Here is a 16192-nt window from a genome sequence, read left to right on the forward strand (position 1 = left end):
ATTCCCATTTTGTTGATGAGGGAACAGAAATAGAGCATTTATGCAATTCCCCCAAATTCTCTGAGCCCATGGTGGACCCGTGATTGTGGTCTGGTTTTGTTGACTACAAATCCCAAGCCTTTGTCAAACATATCACACCCAACGTGAATACTCTGTTATTTCTTCATCAGAAATGGAAATTGGAGCTACACAATTAAATTAATTATCTCTCTACAATGTTTTCCTTCATGTTTCCAATATAAATCACTCTAAGAACTTGAAGCATTGAAGGGATCCTGTTTCCTATCCATTCATCTTAATTATGAAAGATCTGGAAGAATAAGGCATTCCAGGGAGCTGCCTAAACAAGGAGATATTTATTAACTGAAAAATGAAATCAGACAACAGCCGTGGGATAAGAAGGCATCTCTGATGCATTTGTGTTTTCTGAGTCTATATGTAGCTGTAAAATTCTCAATGAAAGAACTATTCACTGTGTTTCCAATTTTTCTCTCCTGTATCTCTGAGTGTATCTGTCATTCATACTCTTGCCTGTCAGCTATTTATGTTGGAGCCAGGATGTTCCCTAGTCTTGTGGAGCCAGCAAATTTCTGTCTGGACTGAAAGGAGCTTCTCTTTTTAGACTGTCATTTTATTTGACTATCTTTCTTTGTACATTACTTAGTTTAGGCTCAAGGGAAAGCTGAAATAAAGTCATCTTTTTATGTGGTAAACGTACATTTCATGTCTGGTGTCCTTGAGCCACTCAAGGTATGATAATATTTCCAATAAGAGCAAAATGGTTGTTTTTTGAGCCTGTTTCTAACAGAGTTAGTATTGATTGTTTCAGAAACCCAGCCATCTGAAGACACCCACCTTCTGTTAGTTTGAGCTGAGTATTTTCTGCCCTCATACATGAATTCTGATCGCCTTTATTTTAGCAGAAGATACCCTAATGTTATTCTACAAGCCTTGGTTTTCTAGGAGTGAGGGGCTTCTGTCTACTATCCCTGACCAATGGGTACTTTTGAAAGAAAGTAATTAAACTAAGACAGTATAAGACAGTAGTTTCTTTGATAAGAAAAAGAGTTTAAAAAAATTTATTTTTGGTTGGGGGAAGTAATGAGGTTTTTTGTTGTTTTTTAATGGCAGTACTGGGGATTGAACCTGGGACCTCATGCATGCTAAGCATGTGCTCTACCACAGAGCTATACCCTCCCCCACATAAGCCTTAATTAAAGGATCAGGTTCCAACAGATAGCAGACCCTAGGAGAGTATGAGAGATTAGTAGAGATCAGTGGTTCTTTTTCTGTTGGAGGAAGAGACACCTAGGGCACTGCGACTCCATTATGGTTTATTGCTTAAAAAATGTAATTAAAATATGATGAAAAGTTAGCATTTATAAATTCTAGACAGTGAGTACATAGGCACTTGTTAAACTACCTTCTGCTTTTCTGTAGTTTTGAAATATTCATTGAAAAGGAAGGGAGGGAGGGAGAGAGAAACAAAGGATTCATTCCTGTTACATTTTTCTCTGCATGGCAAAAGGTAAGGGAGGATTATTTTCATTCTAAGTAATCAGAATAAGATTGTTACAACAATAATGTAAAACCAAAGAGATTCCTTTCATAAATGAGCAAAAAAACAGAAAGAATAACTGGGAAAACAATAAAATAAGTACATTTTTTAAAACCTTGGAAACACATGATGAAGCATTGTGGCTGGTTTTACCCAGGCTGGACAGGTTCTAAGTTTTGTCTGTTTGTTTTTTTCTGTCTCATCCTTTAACTGGATTTTATGTCTGGCCCAGACTTCGAGATTTTCATTGAGAGGATTAAGTTGTACCTGTGGGCCCTCATCAAGAAAGCCAGAGCATTAGAACATTTGAAGTGAGCTCTGTTTCATCATCTTAGTCAGCAGCTACTTCCATATGTCTCCTTCACACTTAAGGCAGAAGAAAAGTCTGCGATTGAAAATGACTTTCAAGTGTTTGAGAGCAGTAATTTTGAGAGCAGTAACATCACAGAGAGATGCTTTATGTCTAAAATGGGGAAGGGAACCCCAACAACTCCCCACAAGTGAGGTGATTATGTCTTGTCTTATTAACTAATCCTTTGGTGGAAAGGATTTGCCTGGAGGACACTTTATAAAGCCCTCATTTCATGCCCTCATCATTTTCTCATCATTTTCTCACTTAGCTATCCAACTGCTGGGAAGCTTTGCATGAGGTGACAACTTGACTCTGATGAGGAACCTAATTTTCCTTTATTTTTGGTTTTCATCTTAGATAATAGGTCTTCATAACAGAGTGCTAACCGCTTTGTTCGAAAATTCTCCATCAGCAATTGTCAACATGCTCAATATGTGCATTTTCATCCAAAATAACATCCTGGACACACATTTAAAAATAACAAACTATAGTTATAAAAAGTTAACTCACTTATTATAGAGATTTTGAGATTTTGGAAAATAGAGAAATGTTTGAAAGAAGAAACTAAAAGGTACTTGATCCTGCAACTTATCCTTTATTAATATTTTTACATATATCCTTATAGTTTTCCCCTAAACGTATAGATTCATGAAATATCAAGAATTTTTTTTTTTGGATACAGTTGGGATTACTAAAAATACTTTATAAGCTGGCTTTAACATGAATACTTTGGTCATCAAATATTGAGGTGAAACTGAATTGTGATCTGTCAGGAAAATTTTTAGAGTGTGATGGAGTTATATTGGAAATTGCAGTCATTTTTAGACATATATACAGACATTATTACAGTGTCAATTTGTTCCTTAAAACCCTGCAAAGCTAAAGTTACAGGGCATGGTCAAGCTCATTATTACAAACTCTCTGTGATATAACTGATATATCTAAATATACTCTGAGGAGTCTGTTTCTGTTTTGTAAATAAGTTCATTTGTCTTTTTTTATATTCCACATATAAGTAATATCATATGGTATTATTATTTCTCTTTCTGGCTTACATCACTTAGAATGACAATCTCCAGGTCCACCTATGTTGCCACAAATGGCATTATTTTATTCTTTTTTATGGCTGAGTAGTATTCCGTTGTATAAATATACCACAGCTTTATCCAGCTATCTGTTGATGAACATTTAGGTTGTTCCATGTCTTGGCTATTGTAAATGGTGCTGCTATGAACATTGGGGTGCATGTGTCTTTTCAAATTAAAGTTTTCTCTGTATATATGCTCAGGAGTGGGATTGCTGGATCATATAGTAAATCTATTTTTAGTTTTTTGAGGAATCTCCATGCTGTTTTCCATACTGGCTACACCAAACTACATTCCCACCAACAGTGTGGGAGGGTTCCCTTTTCTCTACACCCTCCCCAGCATTTATCATTTGCGGACTTTTGAATGATGGCCATTCTGACTGGCGTGAGATGATACCTCACTGTAGTTTGATTTGCATTTCTCTGATAATTAATGATATTGATCATTTTTTCATGTGCCTATTGGCCATTTGTATGTCTTTACGGGAGAACTGCTTCTTGTAGGTCTTCGGCCCATTTTTGGATTGGGTTTTTTTAGTTTGTTTATTTGTTATTAAGTTGTATAAGCTGTTTATATACTCTGGAAATTAAGCCTTGTCAGTCTCATCTTTTGCAAATATTTTCTGTCATTCTGTAGGTTTTGTTTTGCTTATGGTTTCCCTTATTGTGCAAAAGCTTATAAGTTTAATTAGGTCCCATTTGTTTGTTTTTGCTTTTATTTCCATTGCCTGGGTAAGCTGCCCTAGGAGAACACTGCTAAGATTTATGTCAGATAATGTTTTGCCTGTGTTTTCTTCTAAGAGGTTTACAGTGTCTTGTCTAATGTTTAAGGCAACAAACTTATGGTTACCAGTGGGGGAAGGGGATGGGAAGGGATAAATTGGGAGTTCGAGATTTGCAGATACTAACTACTATATATAAAATAGATAAACAATGAGTTTATACTGTATAGCACAGGAAACTATATTCAGTCTCTTGTAGTAACCTATAATGAAAAAGAATATAAATACAAATATATGTATATATTTGTATGACTGAACTATTATGCTGTACACCAGAAATTAACACAACATTGGAAACTGACCATATTTCAGTTAAAAATAAAATAAAATAAATATACTCTGAGAAAATGGTAGACTGATGGTTATTGAGCACCTACTGTGTGTCAGGCAGAGTGTTGAATATTTTGCAAAGATTGTCCCATTCATATACTGCATTTATTGGGTGAAAAATGAGATGTCTAACGTGTGTACTTACAAAGTAGGGAAGAGATAATGTAAGCTCAAAATCCTGCACTTCAAAGAAGGAAAAGACAGAGGGTGGATTTTGATCAGAAATACTTAAATTCACCATTGAGTCAAGATAAACTGCATAACTCCTCTATTTCCTCCTTGTTTTGAGCATGGAGGCACAGCCTTAGTGAGTATTCAAACTTTATCTTCTGTTGGGTAGATTTTTGCCTTATAAGAATGCAGTGCAATGTACTTTGCATAAGGGAGAGCCTGGGCGCTGCCATATTGGGGTTCCTCTGCGCATGCTTACTGCTGAGGAGTTTCTGCCTTCCTCTTTCTTATCAGTAGGTAATAGAAGACGCCTCTGGAGTACATTTCCCTAAAGTTATGATCGGATATGCACTGGGCTCACAACACAAGCCATCTCAATGCAAAGTGGCAAGTCATTTGCTACAGAGTTACAGGAAATGCAAATTTGACCTGGTGTGTGACAAGTTGAAAACTCTATTTTGTTGCTCATGTTATAGAAACAGCACACGGTTTTGGATAACTTTTTCACTGGGAGGTGGCCTAAGGTGGCCATAGACATCATGCTGCTCTTATGTTTGTGACTGTCCTAAGATATCCTCTGCCTTAGTGGGGAGAGAGGTGAGAAAATCAGCATGTGTTGATGGAAGTAATGCCTTTGCTAGGAGGACACTAGTAGGAAATTTCCTTTTTAAATTAATTAAATTTTTAAAATTGAATTATTGTCATTTGACAATGTTGTGTTAATTTCTGGAGTACTGTATAGTGATTCATATATATATATATATATATATATATATATTCCTTTTCATATTCTTTTCCATTATAAGCCATTACAAGGCATTGAATAGAGCTCCCTATGCTATACAGTAGGACCTTGTTGTTTATCTATTTTATACATAAAGTATAAAGTTAGTATCTGAAAATAAAGTAGGACCTTGTTGTTTATCTATTTTATACATAAAGTATAAAGTTAGTATCTGAAAATCCCAAACTCCCAATTTATCCCTTCACCCACCCCTTTCCTCACAGGTAACCTTAAATTTGTTTTCTATGTCTTATGAATAAATAACTTCATTTATGTCATTTTTTTAGATTATGTCATTTTTTAGATTCCACATATAAGTGATATCATATGGTATTTTTCTTTCTCTTTCTGGCTTACTTCACCTCGTATGACAATATCCAGGTCCATCCATGTTGCTGCAAATGGCATTATTTTCTTTATTATGGTATTCCATTGTGTGTGTGTGTGTATATATATACATACACACATATATAAAACAACTTCTTTATCCAATCATCTGTCTATGGACATCTAAGTTGCTTGGTAGGATACTTCTTTATGTTTGTATTTACCTTAAAGTTAACCTCTGCCCGAGAACAGCTGGAGGCACTTAGAATAATCTCCTTTGTTAACACCTTACTTTCGGTCTCCCCTTATGTTATCTCTTTGGAGCCTTAAAGCAGAAGTCTGTCGAGGGGCATTTTTTAAGATCAGTGGCTCTGAATTAGCTAGTAGAGGATTTAAATTCTAACTTGGAGTGCCAGCTGTGATACTTTGGGCAAGGAACTTAACTTGCCTAGGCCTCGTTTTCTCCACTGGTAAAATGAGACAAATAATCACACCCAGTTTATGGGGTTGTCATGAAGGCTAAGGCAGTGCAGATGGAATTTGCAGGACAAAGTCTTACTCAAGGAATGAAGTTCTTAGTAATCCTGTTAGGTGGGTCAGACAAATACGAAGGAGAAAGACATCCAGAAGTTAATAAGTAAGTTGCCTGGCCCAAGTAAACATGGTTGTAGAGCTGGAGTCAGATCAGCCATTCCCGTTTCAGTCTTTGTTGAAAGGCTGCTGTGCTTTCTTCATCAAACACATGGGTGTCTATGCAGCTGTTGACTCTTAAACATGATGTTTTGTTAACAAATATAATTACTAAGCATCTACAGTGTAACAGAGTGGTGATGCAATGTGGCTGTACCAGCCGGGCTCCTCTATACTTGCGCGCCCACATGCGGGAGCACATACAAGCCTGCATCTTTGGTCAGAATGTGCTCCTCTCAAAGGAACCCTTGGACTCTTTGCACGTATCTTGCTTCTAGTTATGATTCTGTCATAAGTTGGGCGTTTACTCAGAGCCTCAGCTTCTTTGCTAGGAAAATAATGGTACCTGACTTGTAGTGTTTTTTTAAGATTAATCAAGACACTGTATGGAAGTCCTTAGCACTGAGCCTGGCACAGAATAAAATCCTAAGAAGTCTCAGGGAATATCTTTATTGTTGCCCTTGCTGATGGTGCCGGGGCCAGTGGTATTTACAGAAAGTCAAAGGGGGAAAGACTTGAAGTCTTTCCTGACCAGTCATTAAAAAGTGGGCTATCTTATTTTCTTCATAGCTCTTGTGACTATCTGACTTGACCTATCTTATTTACTGTCCGTTCCCGTCCCACCTAGAATTATGTTCTGCAGAGGAGGGAACGTACGACAGTGATGGCCATATATAGCAAATGTCCCCCTAACAGTCTATAAATGATTAATGAGTGGAGGAGAGGTTAAGAGCAATGGGAAAGAGGAGGGAAGAACCTAGAGGAGCAAACAGAGAGGGAATGGCCTGTTTTACTGTCTTCTCACATGAATTTCTGGGTCCATCCCCAACCAGCATTGGTTTAAAAGGAGCAGCTGCCCAGAGGAAGTCAGCTTAAGAAATCACGAGTAATTTTGATAGAGCACAGACAGTTTTGCAAGTGCCTTTCTCGTCACTGGGATTAAGTATAACTTGTGTCAATATTCTTGTCTTTGTCAGGTCAGCTTCCATCCCTCAAACCTCAAGGCTGTCACAGGCCTGTCACTGAGATCCCATTTTCCAATAGCAATTCCCCCCCAAACTGGAGTTCAGAGTTTCAGTTCATCAACTTCGGTGCAGATGCCTTCAGAGAATGTGTCTGTGTGCACAGAGAAGCCAGCTCCGGGGCATTAAAGGAATTCATACATATGTGTGAAACAGTTACACTAATGAGTGGCACACAGCAACCTCACTATAAATGTTTCCTGTTGTCACTGTTATTACTATGATTGTTATCCCTTCATTCAAAAAGGATTTCTGGACTAACTTATATGTCTCTAGATGTTCTAGACTCAAGATATTCAAGGGTAAACTCAGCAGACCAGGTACCTGCCTTCATGGAGCTTATGCAGTAGGGAATTCAGAAAATGTAGTTGAGTATGTCTGTTGGGCAGACCAGTGAATGACTGGGCTACCTCAATGGGTGATTGTAGACTATACTTTCTGTGGTGGGGACATGTCCCCATCTGCCTTGGTTACCACTCCAGTATCTCCTGAAGAGCACAGTAGGCACCCAGTTCGTGTTGGATATCTAAATAAATGCATGAGTGAATTTCCGAGAGGGGTGGGTTTAAGGTGGGCATCACAGGTTCTGGGTTTAGGCTGTGTGTGCAAATGCGACACAGGCCCTGCACTTTGCGAACTCTGTTTACGAGGCAAAGTCCGGCTTCGAGTGTATGTGGCTGGATGTGGGGAAGAGGATGAGGTAGTGAGAGCATGCCTATGCATGTGGAAAACCTGTGTGTGTGTCAGGCAACAGGAAAGGCAAAGTCTTTGGTTGTACATTTTGGAGGTAAATCTGGACTTGTGTGTGTGGCCATGTGTAGGGTTCTGACCTCAGTATGTCAGGCATCAGCCAGGGGGTTGTTGTATGAGGACAGGGTATTAAAGAGTACTTTGCAAGGCCTGTCTGTGATCTGCAATGTAATTGTGTATGAGGCAACTGTGTATACGTATGAAGGGTGGGTAAAAAGCAAAGTCTAGGGTGGTATACAGGAAGTAAGAGTGGGTTTAAGTGTGTGAGTCAATTATAGGCTTTTGCGATGGTCAGTGAAGTAAGAGGGTGTGTGTGTGTGTGTGTGTAAACCAATAATCCAGGAGTTCATTATGTGAGGGTGCAGGTTTGCGAGGCAGATTCTAGAACGGGGAGCAACTGTGAGACAATTCTAAGATTAAGATGAGACAAGTCTGGGATTATGGGTAAACAAAGTCTAGGACTGTGAGTCTGGTAAATCTGAGTGAGTGAGTGAGTGAGTGAGTGAGTGAGTGTGTGTGTGTGTGTGTGTGTGTGTGTGTGTGTGTGTGTGTGTGTTGTTATAAATCAGGACGGACTTGGCTTTGAAATCAACCCACCTGAGCGAACAAGGTTTCCATGCCTGAGCAGGGCAGAGAGATTTGTGTTCGTGAGGCCAACTCGGGAGTTGGTGTGGGGAAAGCAGGCTTTGTGCGCACGTGTGAGTGAGGCAAGTTCTCTGAGTGTGAATTGGGGGTTGTTGGGCAAGCGGGAAGAGTGTGTGTGTGTGTGTGTGTGTGCGCGCGCGCGCGCGCGGCGGCGGCGCCAAGTTGGATTTCTCCTTTGATGGGCAACAGGGATGCGTGATCGCGGCAGGACACCTTAGGGTCCGGGCGCGCTGGGTGGTGCGGCCCGCGGGGCGGGCGGAACTCGCCGCCGCTCCGGCCCCTGCGCCGCGCTCGCTGGCTGGGGGCTCGCCGGGACTGGCAGGAACCGGAGCAGCACTGCCGCCTCTGGCGCGAAGGCTCAGGCGCCTCCTCCCGCCCCAGTCACTGTGGCTCGGCGCGCGCTGCCGGCAGCTGCCCTTTCCGCCTCTCGGGAAGAGGACCCGCGGGCCGCGGTCGCGATCCAAGCATGGCCTCGGGCCGCAGAGGCTGGGACAGCTCCCACGAAGATGATCTGCCCGTGTACCTGGCCCGGCCGGGCACCACCGACCAGGTCCCGCGGCAGAAGTACGGCGGCATGTTCTGCAACGTGGAGGGCGCTTTCGAGAGCAAGACGCTGGATTTCGATGCCCTGAGCGTGGGGCAGCGGGGCGCGAAGACTCCCCGGAGCAGCCAGGGCAGCGGCCGCGGCTCGGGGGGCCGCCCCGGGGCGGAGGGGGACACCCCACGCCGGGGCCCAGGCCGGGAGGAGAGCCGGGAGCCCGCGCCCGCGTCGCCCGCGCCCGCCGGCGTGGAGATCCGGAGCGCCACCGGCAAGGAGGTTTTGCAGAACCTCGGGCCCAAGGACAAGGTAAGGGGGCTCGGGTACCCTTCTCCGCCTGCCCTCGGTCCCTTCCCAGCCCGGGGCCCTGTGGCCCGGGCACAACTTTCTCCCGCTCACTTTGCACGGGGATGGAGGACTAGGGGGAGGAAAAGGGAACCCTCCGCTGAGTGCAGAGACCTCCCAGCCCAGAGCTGCATGCCTGCAGCATCTTCGTGCGTGCGGGACCAGGGTGCCTGGGTCCCCCCGCCTCCCTGCCGCACCCCCGGGCCATCGATTCTGAGTGGGTGTGTCAAAGCCGCTAGCCCAGGAACACTGAGTGATTTCCAGCCCTTCTCTCAGTCTGAGTATCTGCCAGCACGATTGTCTTGGTCTCCCCTCTGACCCTAGATTAAATCTCAACTTGGGTCAAGGGGGCAGAGGGCTAACTGGTGCTGGAAAATGGGGTCATTTCCATAGTACCCGGATGAAAGTGCAGGCTGGGCCGTCTCACTCTTCAAACGTCAGGTCTGCCCCTGAAACTTTTGGGTGTGGAGCCAGTAGACTAAACACCCGAATCTCCATGCCTCTCTTCTGTCCTAGGTCAACATTTCACATCTGTGTTTGTAAAATGTATATTTGTGTAGGTAGTTTGGCCCCATACTGGGTACCACGGGGATCCTGCCATCTCTGGAAGAGTATTGTTGTATTTTTGAAAACTGGGGAGCGTATTAAGCGTGCACATTACACTCGCACGAGCTACAAGTTCCCTGCTGCTCTTCCATGTGCCAAAGCCAATTTCTTCTGTATGTATGTTTTTGAGAAACTCATGTCATATTGAGCTGACTTAAGATGTGGCACTGAAATCCAGCTTGCCCTCATTTATTTGTTTATTTCATAGAACATGGAGACCATAGTTCAGAAAATTTAGGGCCTGGGCAGGGTTGGAGTATTAAGAGTTCAAACGGTCGCTTTTGAGTTGGGGAACAGTAGTAATTAGATACCTCACCCTTGTCTAGATAATGACTGCAAAATCTATCTGCATATATTATACTAATATATTATGAATACTACTGCTAATAATATTATGAATGATAACCTGAAATGGAAATGTTTGCCTCAGAGCAATTACAGTTAAAGCTTCCCTTTAGATGTTTTTCCATTAAAATGCAATGAGCCAATCAAAGGACAGCACATCTCTGCACTGTTTGATTTTTGGAAGTTTTTTTTTTTAAACAAAGCTTTCTTTAACTATTGATGACAACAGGAAAAGGACTGAAATTAGTACTGTTTAAAGGTGCGTGGGGGAACTTGGTCAGTGTGCCCTAGAGTCACTGATTTAGTTTGTGATTTTCACATCATCCTTAGAGTATGGGATTCCTCTAGGCCCTGCTCAAATACCCTTTTAGGGAATACTGCTGATATTTTGGAAAGGATTTCCAAACTGAAGAATGGCCTTAGGGAAAGGTTATTGGTTCTCTTTAGGTCTGACATTGATAAGTATTGAAATGTTCCCTTCCTGACTCTCAGGGGTGGGAGAAGAGATGGAAAAGGTCGGTAACAATTGCTGTGAGTCAGTGCTATTCCCTTTGCTGGAACACCCCTGATGTAAGCCAGATAATATGCCTGCTTTGCAAGATTTAAGAATGGTAACTAGAGAAAGGGAAAATGTTCCTCCTTTAAACCCAACAATTCTCTCGTTTTCCTTCCTTTTGCAAACCCTATACTTTGGGCTCCTAATTGAAAAATAATAATATAACGTAAGCATCAGCAGGATTTCTGGTGCTACATGGTTATTTCTAAGTTCGGGCTTGCTGTTGGCTTCATTCAGGCCATGTTATTTTCTCTAATTTGGTTGACTCATGCTGTTAGAAGAGACAGCTGAGGTTATCAACTTCTGAACTTGATTATCCTTGAGAATAAGGATGTGTGTTCAGATTTATCTTTGTGGCTGAAATGCCTAGTGTGTTGGAGGTGCTGGATGAAAGTTTGATACATTAAACCTCCTTAATGAAGCCATCTCTTTTGCTACATAGATGCAAAATCATCATTTGGCCTCTGTTTAAACATTGCCACTTTCAGGGAGCTCACTACTTCAGGAAGCAATTTTGGATGACTTTCCGTTAAAAAAAAATTAAATAAAGCCCAAATCTGTTTGCCTATAATTTCTATAAACTGTTCTTAGTTCTGACCACTGGAAATATATGAATAACTATGTTTCCTTACTCTGAGTTATTTTAATGAGTTTCAGCACGTGGGCTTGTGAATTTGTCAGAAAAGGTGAGGTAATGCCACAGTAACAAACAGTCCCCAAATCTCAATGGCTTAATCAAACAATAACAGTTAATTTTTTGCTCCTGCTTCTTGTCCATCATGGATCTGCAGGGCAGCTCTGCTCATCATTTTCCCTCAGAGACTTAGATTGATGGAGATTCCATGTCCTCACATCCATGGTGGGAACAGCATGTGGCGAATTGCACACAGACTCCTAAACTCCCACACTAGTCATGAGTATGATTTATGCTCATATTTCATGGGCCAGAGCCAATCATTAGTCCATGTCCAACTTTAGAAAAATTGAGAGAGTGCAGTCTTACTGTGATCGTGTAAGACAGTGGTTAGAAATATTTGAGAAATAGCTTTAATATCTCTCCCAGATCTGGGGATGGATTACTGGGATGAAAACTGGCTCAACTCTTACAGATTATAGACCATAAATGTGTAACTGATTCTCTGCACCTCAGTTTTCTCTTTTGCAAAATGCAGATAACAGTGACTACTTTGCACAGGGTACTCAATACATGTTAGTTATTATTACTCTTTGATTTTTACTGCCCTTCATATGTTTCAGGGCAATTATCACATTCTCCCTAAAATTCTCCTTTTTAGCCTTATTCCTAGCTTCTTCAGCTCTGCCTTGTATGAGCCTTTAGCCATTTGGGTTTCCTTTTCAGGTTATACTATATTTTGTAAATATCCTTCTGAAAATGTGGTGCCCAGAACTGAAAACAGTGTTAGAGATGAGATATAGCTGTGGCAAAGCGCATTAGGCTAGTTACTTTCTGTGATTTTTATACAACTATGCTTCTGTAGTAAAGATTACAGATAATAATTCAGCAATCCATGTCCTGCTATTGTCTCCATAGTAAACTTCATGTCATTCAAGCCTTTAGAAACTTTCCCACATAAGTCAGGATATCTACATACTATGCTGGTACCATTGAACTTAAAACAAAACCAAAAGGAAAAAAAAATACTTTAACTGTAAGATTCTATTTTTTGTCCTTCTATAATATTCCTTACCATCTTAGCTCATCTTTCTATTATCATGATAATGTTGAAGCTTAATTCTGTGATACAATGTCCCTTACTCCAGCTTTGGACTGTCTGCAGATTTGATAATAAGTATCTCTTTTTGAGCACTTTCCTTGTTCCTGACATAAATATATATATATATATATTTTTTTTTTCCTTTTTTTCTCTCACAGAAAATGATTTTAAGGAAATTGAAACCCAGGGAATCTAAGTGTTTAGCCCCAAATCACATGGACAGTAAGTGGGGAGGCAGAATTCAAACTGATTTTTGTGATTCCAGAGGCCATCCTTTTTCTAAACCGGGAGGTTACTTCATTATTTTAATTCAGTGAGCCTGACCATTGTCTGTTCCTGACATATTACTATAATGTAGAGCAAGGACAGATCTTCCCTCCACACCTAAGAGAACTTCCTCCTCTCCCTGCCAGCCCTTTATTCAGGATGCTTGGTGATCAGTTTTGCTCAGTCTTTAAGAACAGTTGCTACAAAATCCTTATTCTTCCAATTTGATTCCAAAGCTATCAAAAGAGTTGTTTTAAATATCATGATACAATTAAAATATGCTTTGTCTCTAGCATACCTAGTTATTAATTCCCACCTTAAGAAAATGAATTTAGTTAATAAGCGAATAAATTGTGAAGGGGTTAAATAACAAAAGTGTTGGCACAATAAAAATGTAAAAAAAAGTCACTGAATTATCTTCCAAATGCCAAGTGCCAAGTTTGAGGTGTCACTGGGTGTGGTTGAGGTATCTATTGTGGTTCTGGACCTATTTGTAAACACCTTGTTAAATGACGTATTTACTTCTTTTTTTCTCATGATAGGCACTCATATTGCCAAAGTTCTCCACACAACTTTTTGTTTATAATGTTTTGACAGTCAGTACATAAAAAAGCAATTGTAAGTGAAAAGTAAATATTTTTTCACCATTTGTGGAGCTGGTTTCCATGCATGCAGAATTTTTCCAGCAGAGAGGAAATTACTAAAGGGAAGAGAATTATGATATGTGGTCTGCCAAGAGCAAATAATTCTGCAAAGACTCTATCATCCAGTGAAAACAAAGTAATGACATCATGATTACATGGGTCCATTGATAACTGCCTTTCAGGAGCTGGAGATCATCTCTAGTTCCCTGTTTCTCACATGGGCCACTTCTGTGCAAGATGTTTCTGTGTGAAATCAGCAGGGCTTCTGGGTCTTGGAGGAGAGAATTTGAAACAGATGAGATGTGGCTCTTACCTTTTTACCGTTTGCCATTAGTCTTTTTTTTTTTTTTTTGTCCTAGGCGATGATTTTCAAAACGATTCAGAGAAATCAAAATTTTTCTCCTTACCCCAGACAAGAGAAGACAGCTGGCGTTAGATTCTAGGCTTGTAAAAGCCTCTCTAGTCATCAGAATCCAAACCCCACAGTGTCAGTGAATTTTATAAGGCTGCTCTGACAAACTAAAGTGTGCACTCAGGCTAGGAGAAAACAACTCTTACTTACCTGGCCCTTGGGCCACACTTGAATCTGGGAGTATATTTACTTAGCCAAACTTGGAAGTGTTTGAAACCATTCAGAACTTTAGTTTGACAGGAGGCATTTGAGGAACATAAAAAAAAAAAAATGTGCCTTCTAAGTAATGCTGTGATTGGCAGAGTTCCCTCCAAGTAATGGTCCCTGGAGACAGGGTTTTTGCTGACAGCTCTTGTAAGTAATGTTTTAGAAGGCTGGAGGACGGTCTGTGATGCTTTTCTGAGTGATTTCTGTAGCTGATTCTCTGTATGATTAGGGTCCACTGGGCATTATCCCTACAAATAATGTTCCTATGAGACAGTGGATAACGCTCCCTAGGAAGAGGAGATCTGGCCGAGGAGAATGCAATCCGTAACTGGAAGTTCAGCCCTCCTTTTGCAAGAGGAGGTCGAAGGTCCATTTGGGTGGGGAAGCACTTTTTAAAAATTAAACTTTTAGGGAAATGTAACGTTAAAATGTATCTGCACTCTTTACATGGACTCACATAGCACTCAAAACACTGTTCTACTCTGTCAAAACACAGAGATGAGGCAGAAAAAAAGACAAGTGGATAAAGCATTAGCTTCCTTTAACCAGCTAGATCTAAATTGTAGGCAAGTTATCTCTTTTCTGAGTTTTAGTTTCCTCTTTTCTAAAATGAAGGGGCTGGACCAGATGGTCACTGCTGTGGTGGTCTGTAAGCTTTTCTGATGGTACACCTTCATGCAAAAATTTTTTGAGCATGCTCCCTTTCTATATATGTGTATATATACATATATGTACACAGCACATGTATAATTACATATATGTATTTTTACATAATATGTGCGTATATATACATACATCTGTGTGTATATATATGTATATACATACATATGTATACACATGCACATATATAAAAATTACATATATAAATGATGTAATATCCTATGACATTATAAAATACAAAGAAAAAGTACAAATTAGAAAAGAAGCAATATCATCATGAATACAAATATAAATCCTACTTTTTTTTTCTTGTATCCTGGTGGCACATCCCGCCAACCTAGTTGGTGAGTGCTTGTATTTCTAGGATCTTTGGAACAAAGCCACACCAGTCAGTGGTTCTAATATTATAGCCACTAATGAGTTCATTGTCAGTCTGAGTTCCTCATGGACATACCCACCTTTATGGACTGGTGTCTAAGAGAAAAGTTCAGAACTGTTCAAGGCTTGTGAGGAGGCTGCAGACTGGATGCTAGTTAGTGCTCAGTGTTTTCCTTCCAGATGTATATGTGGGTTTGGGCCAGTGAAGTGTGGACAACAATGGTCCCCATAAAGATAATGAGGAGTCCCCAAATCTCCCTTCATGCACTAATTTTCTCTTTTCCCTTTTATTCAAAAATATTTACTAAGCACCAACTATGTAGGCACACAAAGACTCATATTGAAGGAACAAAGGTGAACCCAATAGATAAGCATTAGGGAAACATAAACTGCCTTTCTTTGTAATTTTTCAGAGAAAATGGCCATTAACACAACAGTGTATTTTTTTACTCCAAAATAGAAGTGGGAATATTCAGTATTCTCTGTTTTTAAACTGTTTTTTCCCCACCACTTTTAAAAACATTTAATAAACTGTATTTCTGAGAGCAGTTTTAGGTTCGTAGCATAACTGAGTGGAAAGTACAGAGATTTCCCACGTATTTCCCACCTCCACGCTTGCATAGCCTCCTCCATTATCAGCATCCTCCACCGGAGTGGTGCTTTGTCACAATTGGTGAACCTGCGTTGGCACATTGTTACCCAAAGTCCAGAGTTTACACTAGGGTTCAGTCTTGGTGTTATACATGCTGTGGACTTTGACAAATGTATGATGACACGTATCCACCATTATAGTATCATACAGAGAGTATTTTCACTGCCCTGAAAATCCTTTGTGCTTTGCGTATTCATCCCTCCCTTTCTTCTGACACCCGGCATCTACACATCTTAGTACTGCTCTACAGTTTTGCCTTTTCCAGGAATCGTATTATATCTAACCTTTTCCAGGAATCGTATAATATCTAACCTTTTCCAGGAATCATGTAATATCTAACCTTTTCAG

The 16192-nt window shown here is 40.7% G+C and overlaps 1 protein-coding gene across 1 annotated transcript in view; it reads left to right on the plus strand.

Moving 5' to 3' along the window:
* The first annotated feature begins 8694 nt into the window (after positions 1–8694).
* The window catches only part of DPYSL3 (dihydropyrimidinase like 3), a 103054-nt gene continuing 95556 nt past the window's right edge, over positions 8695–16192 (plus strand). Inside the window, exon 1 of the mRNA XM_015239425.3 lies at positions 8695–9345. Coding sequence (XP_015094911.2) covers positions 8965–9345 — 381 coding nt within the window. The 5' untranslated portion in view covers positions 8695–8964. The remainder of the gene's footprint in view (positions 9346–16192) is intronic.

This window comes from Vicugna pacos, chromosome 3 (genome assembly GCF_048564905.1).
Source record: "Vicugna pacos chromosome 3, VicPac4, whole genome shotgun sequence".
Taxonomy (NCBI): domain Eukaryota; kingdom Metazoa; phylum Chordata; class Mammalia; order Artiodactyla; family Camelidae; genus Vicugna; species Vicugna pacos.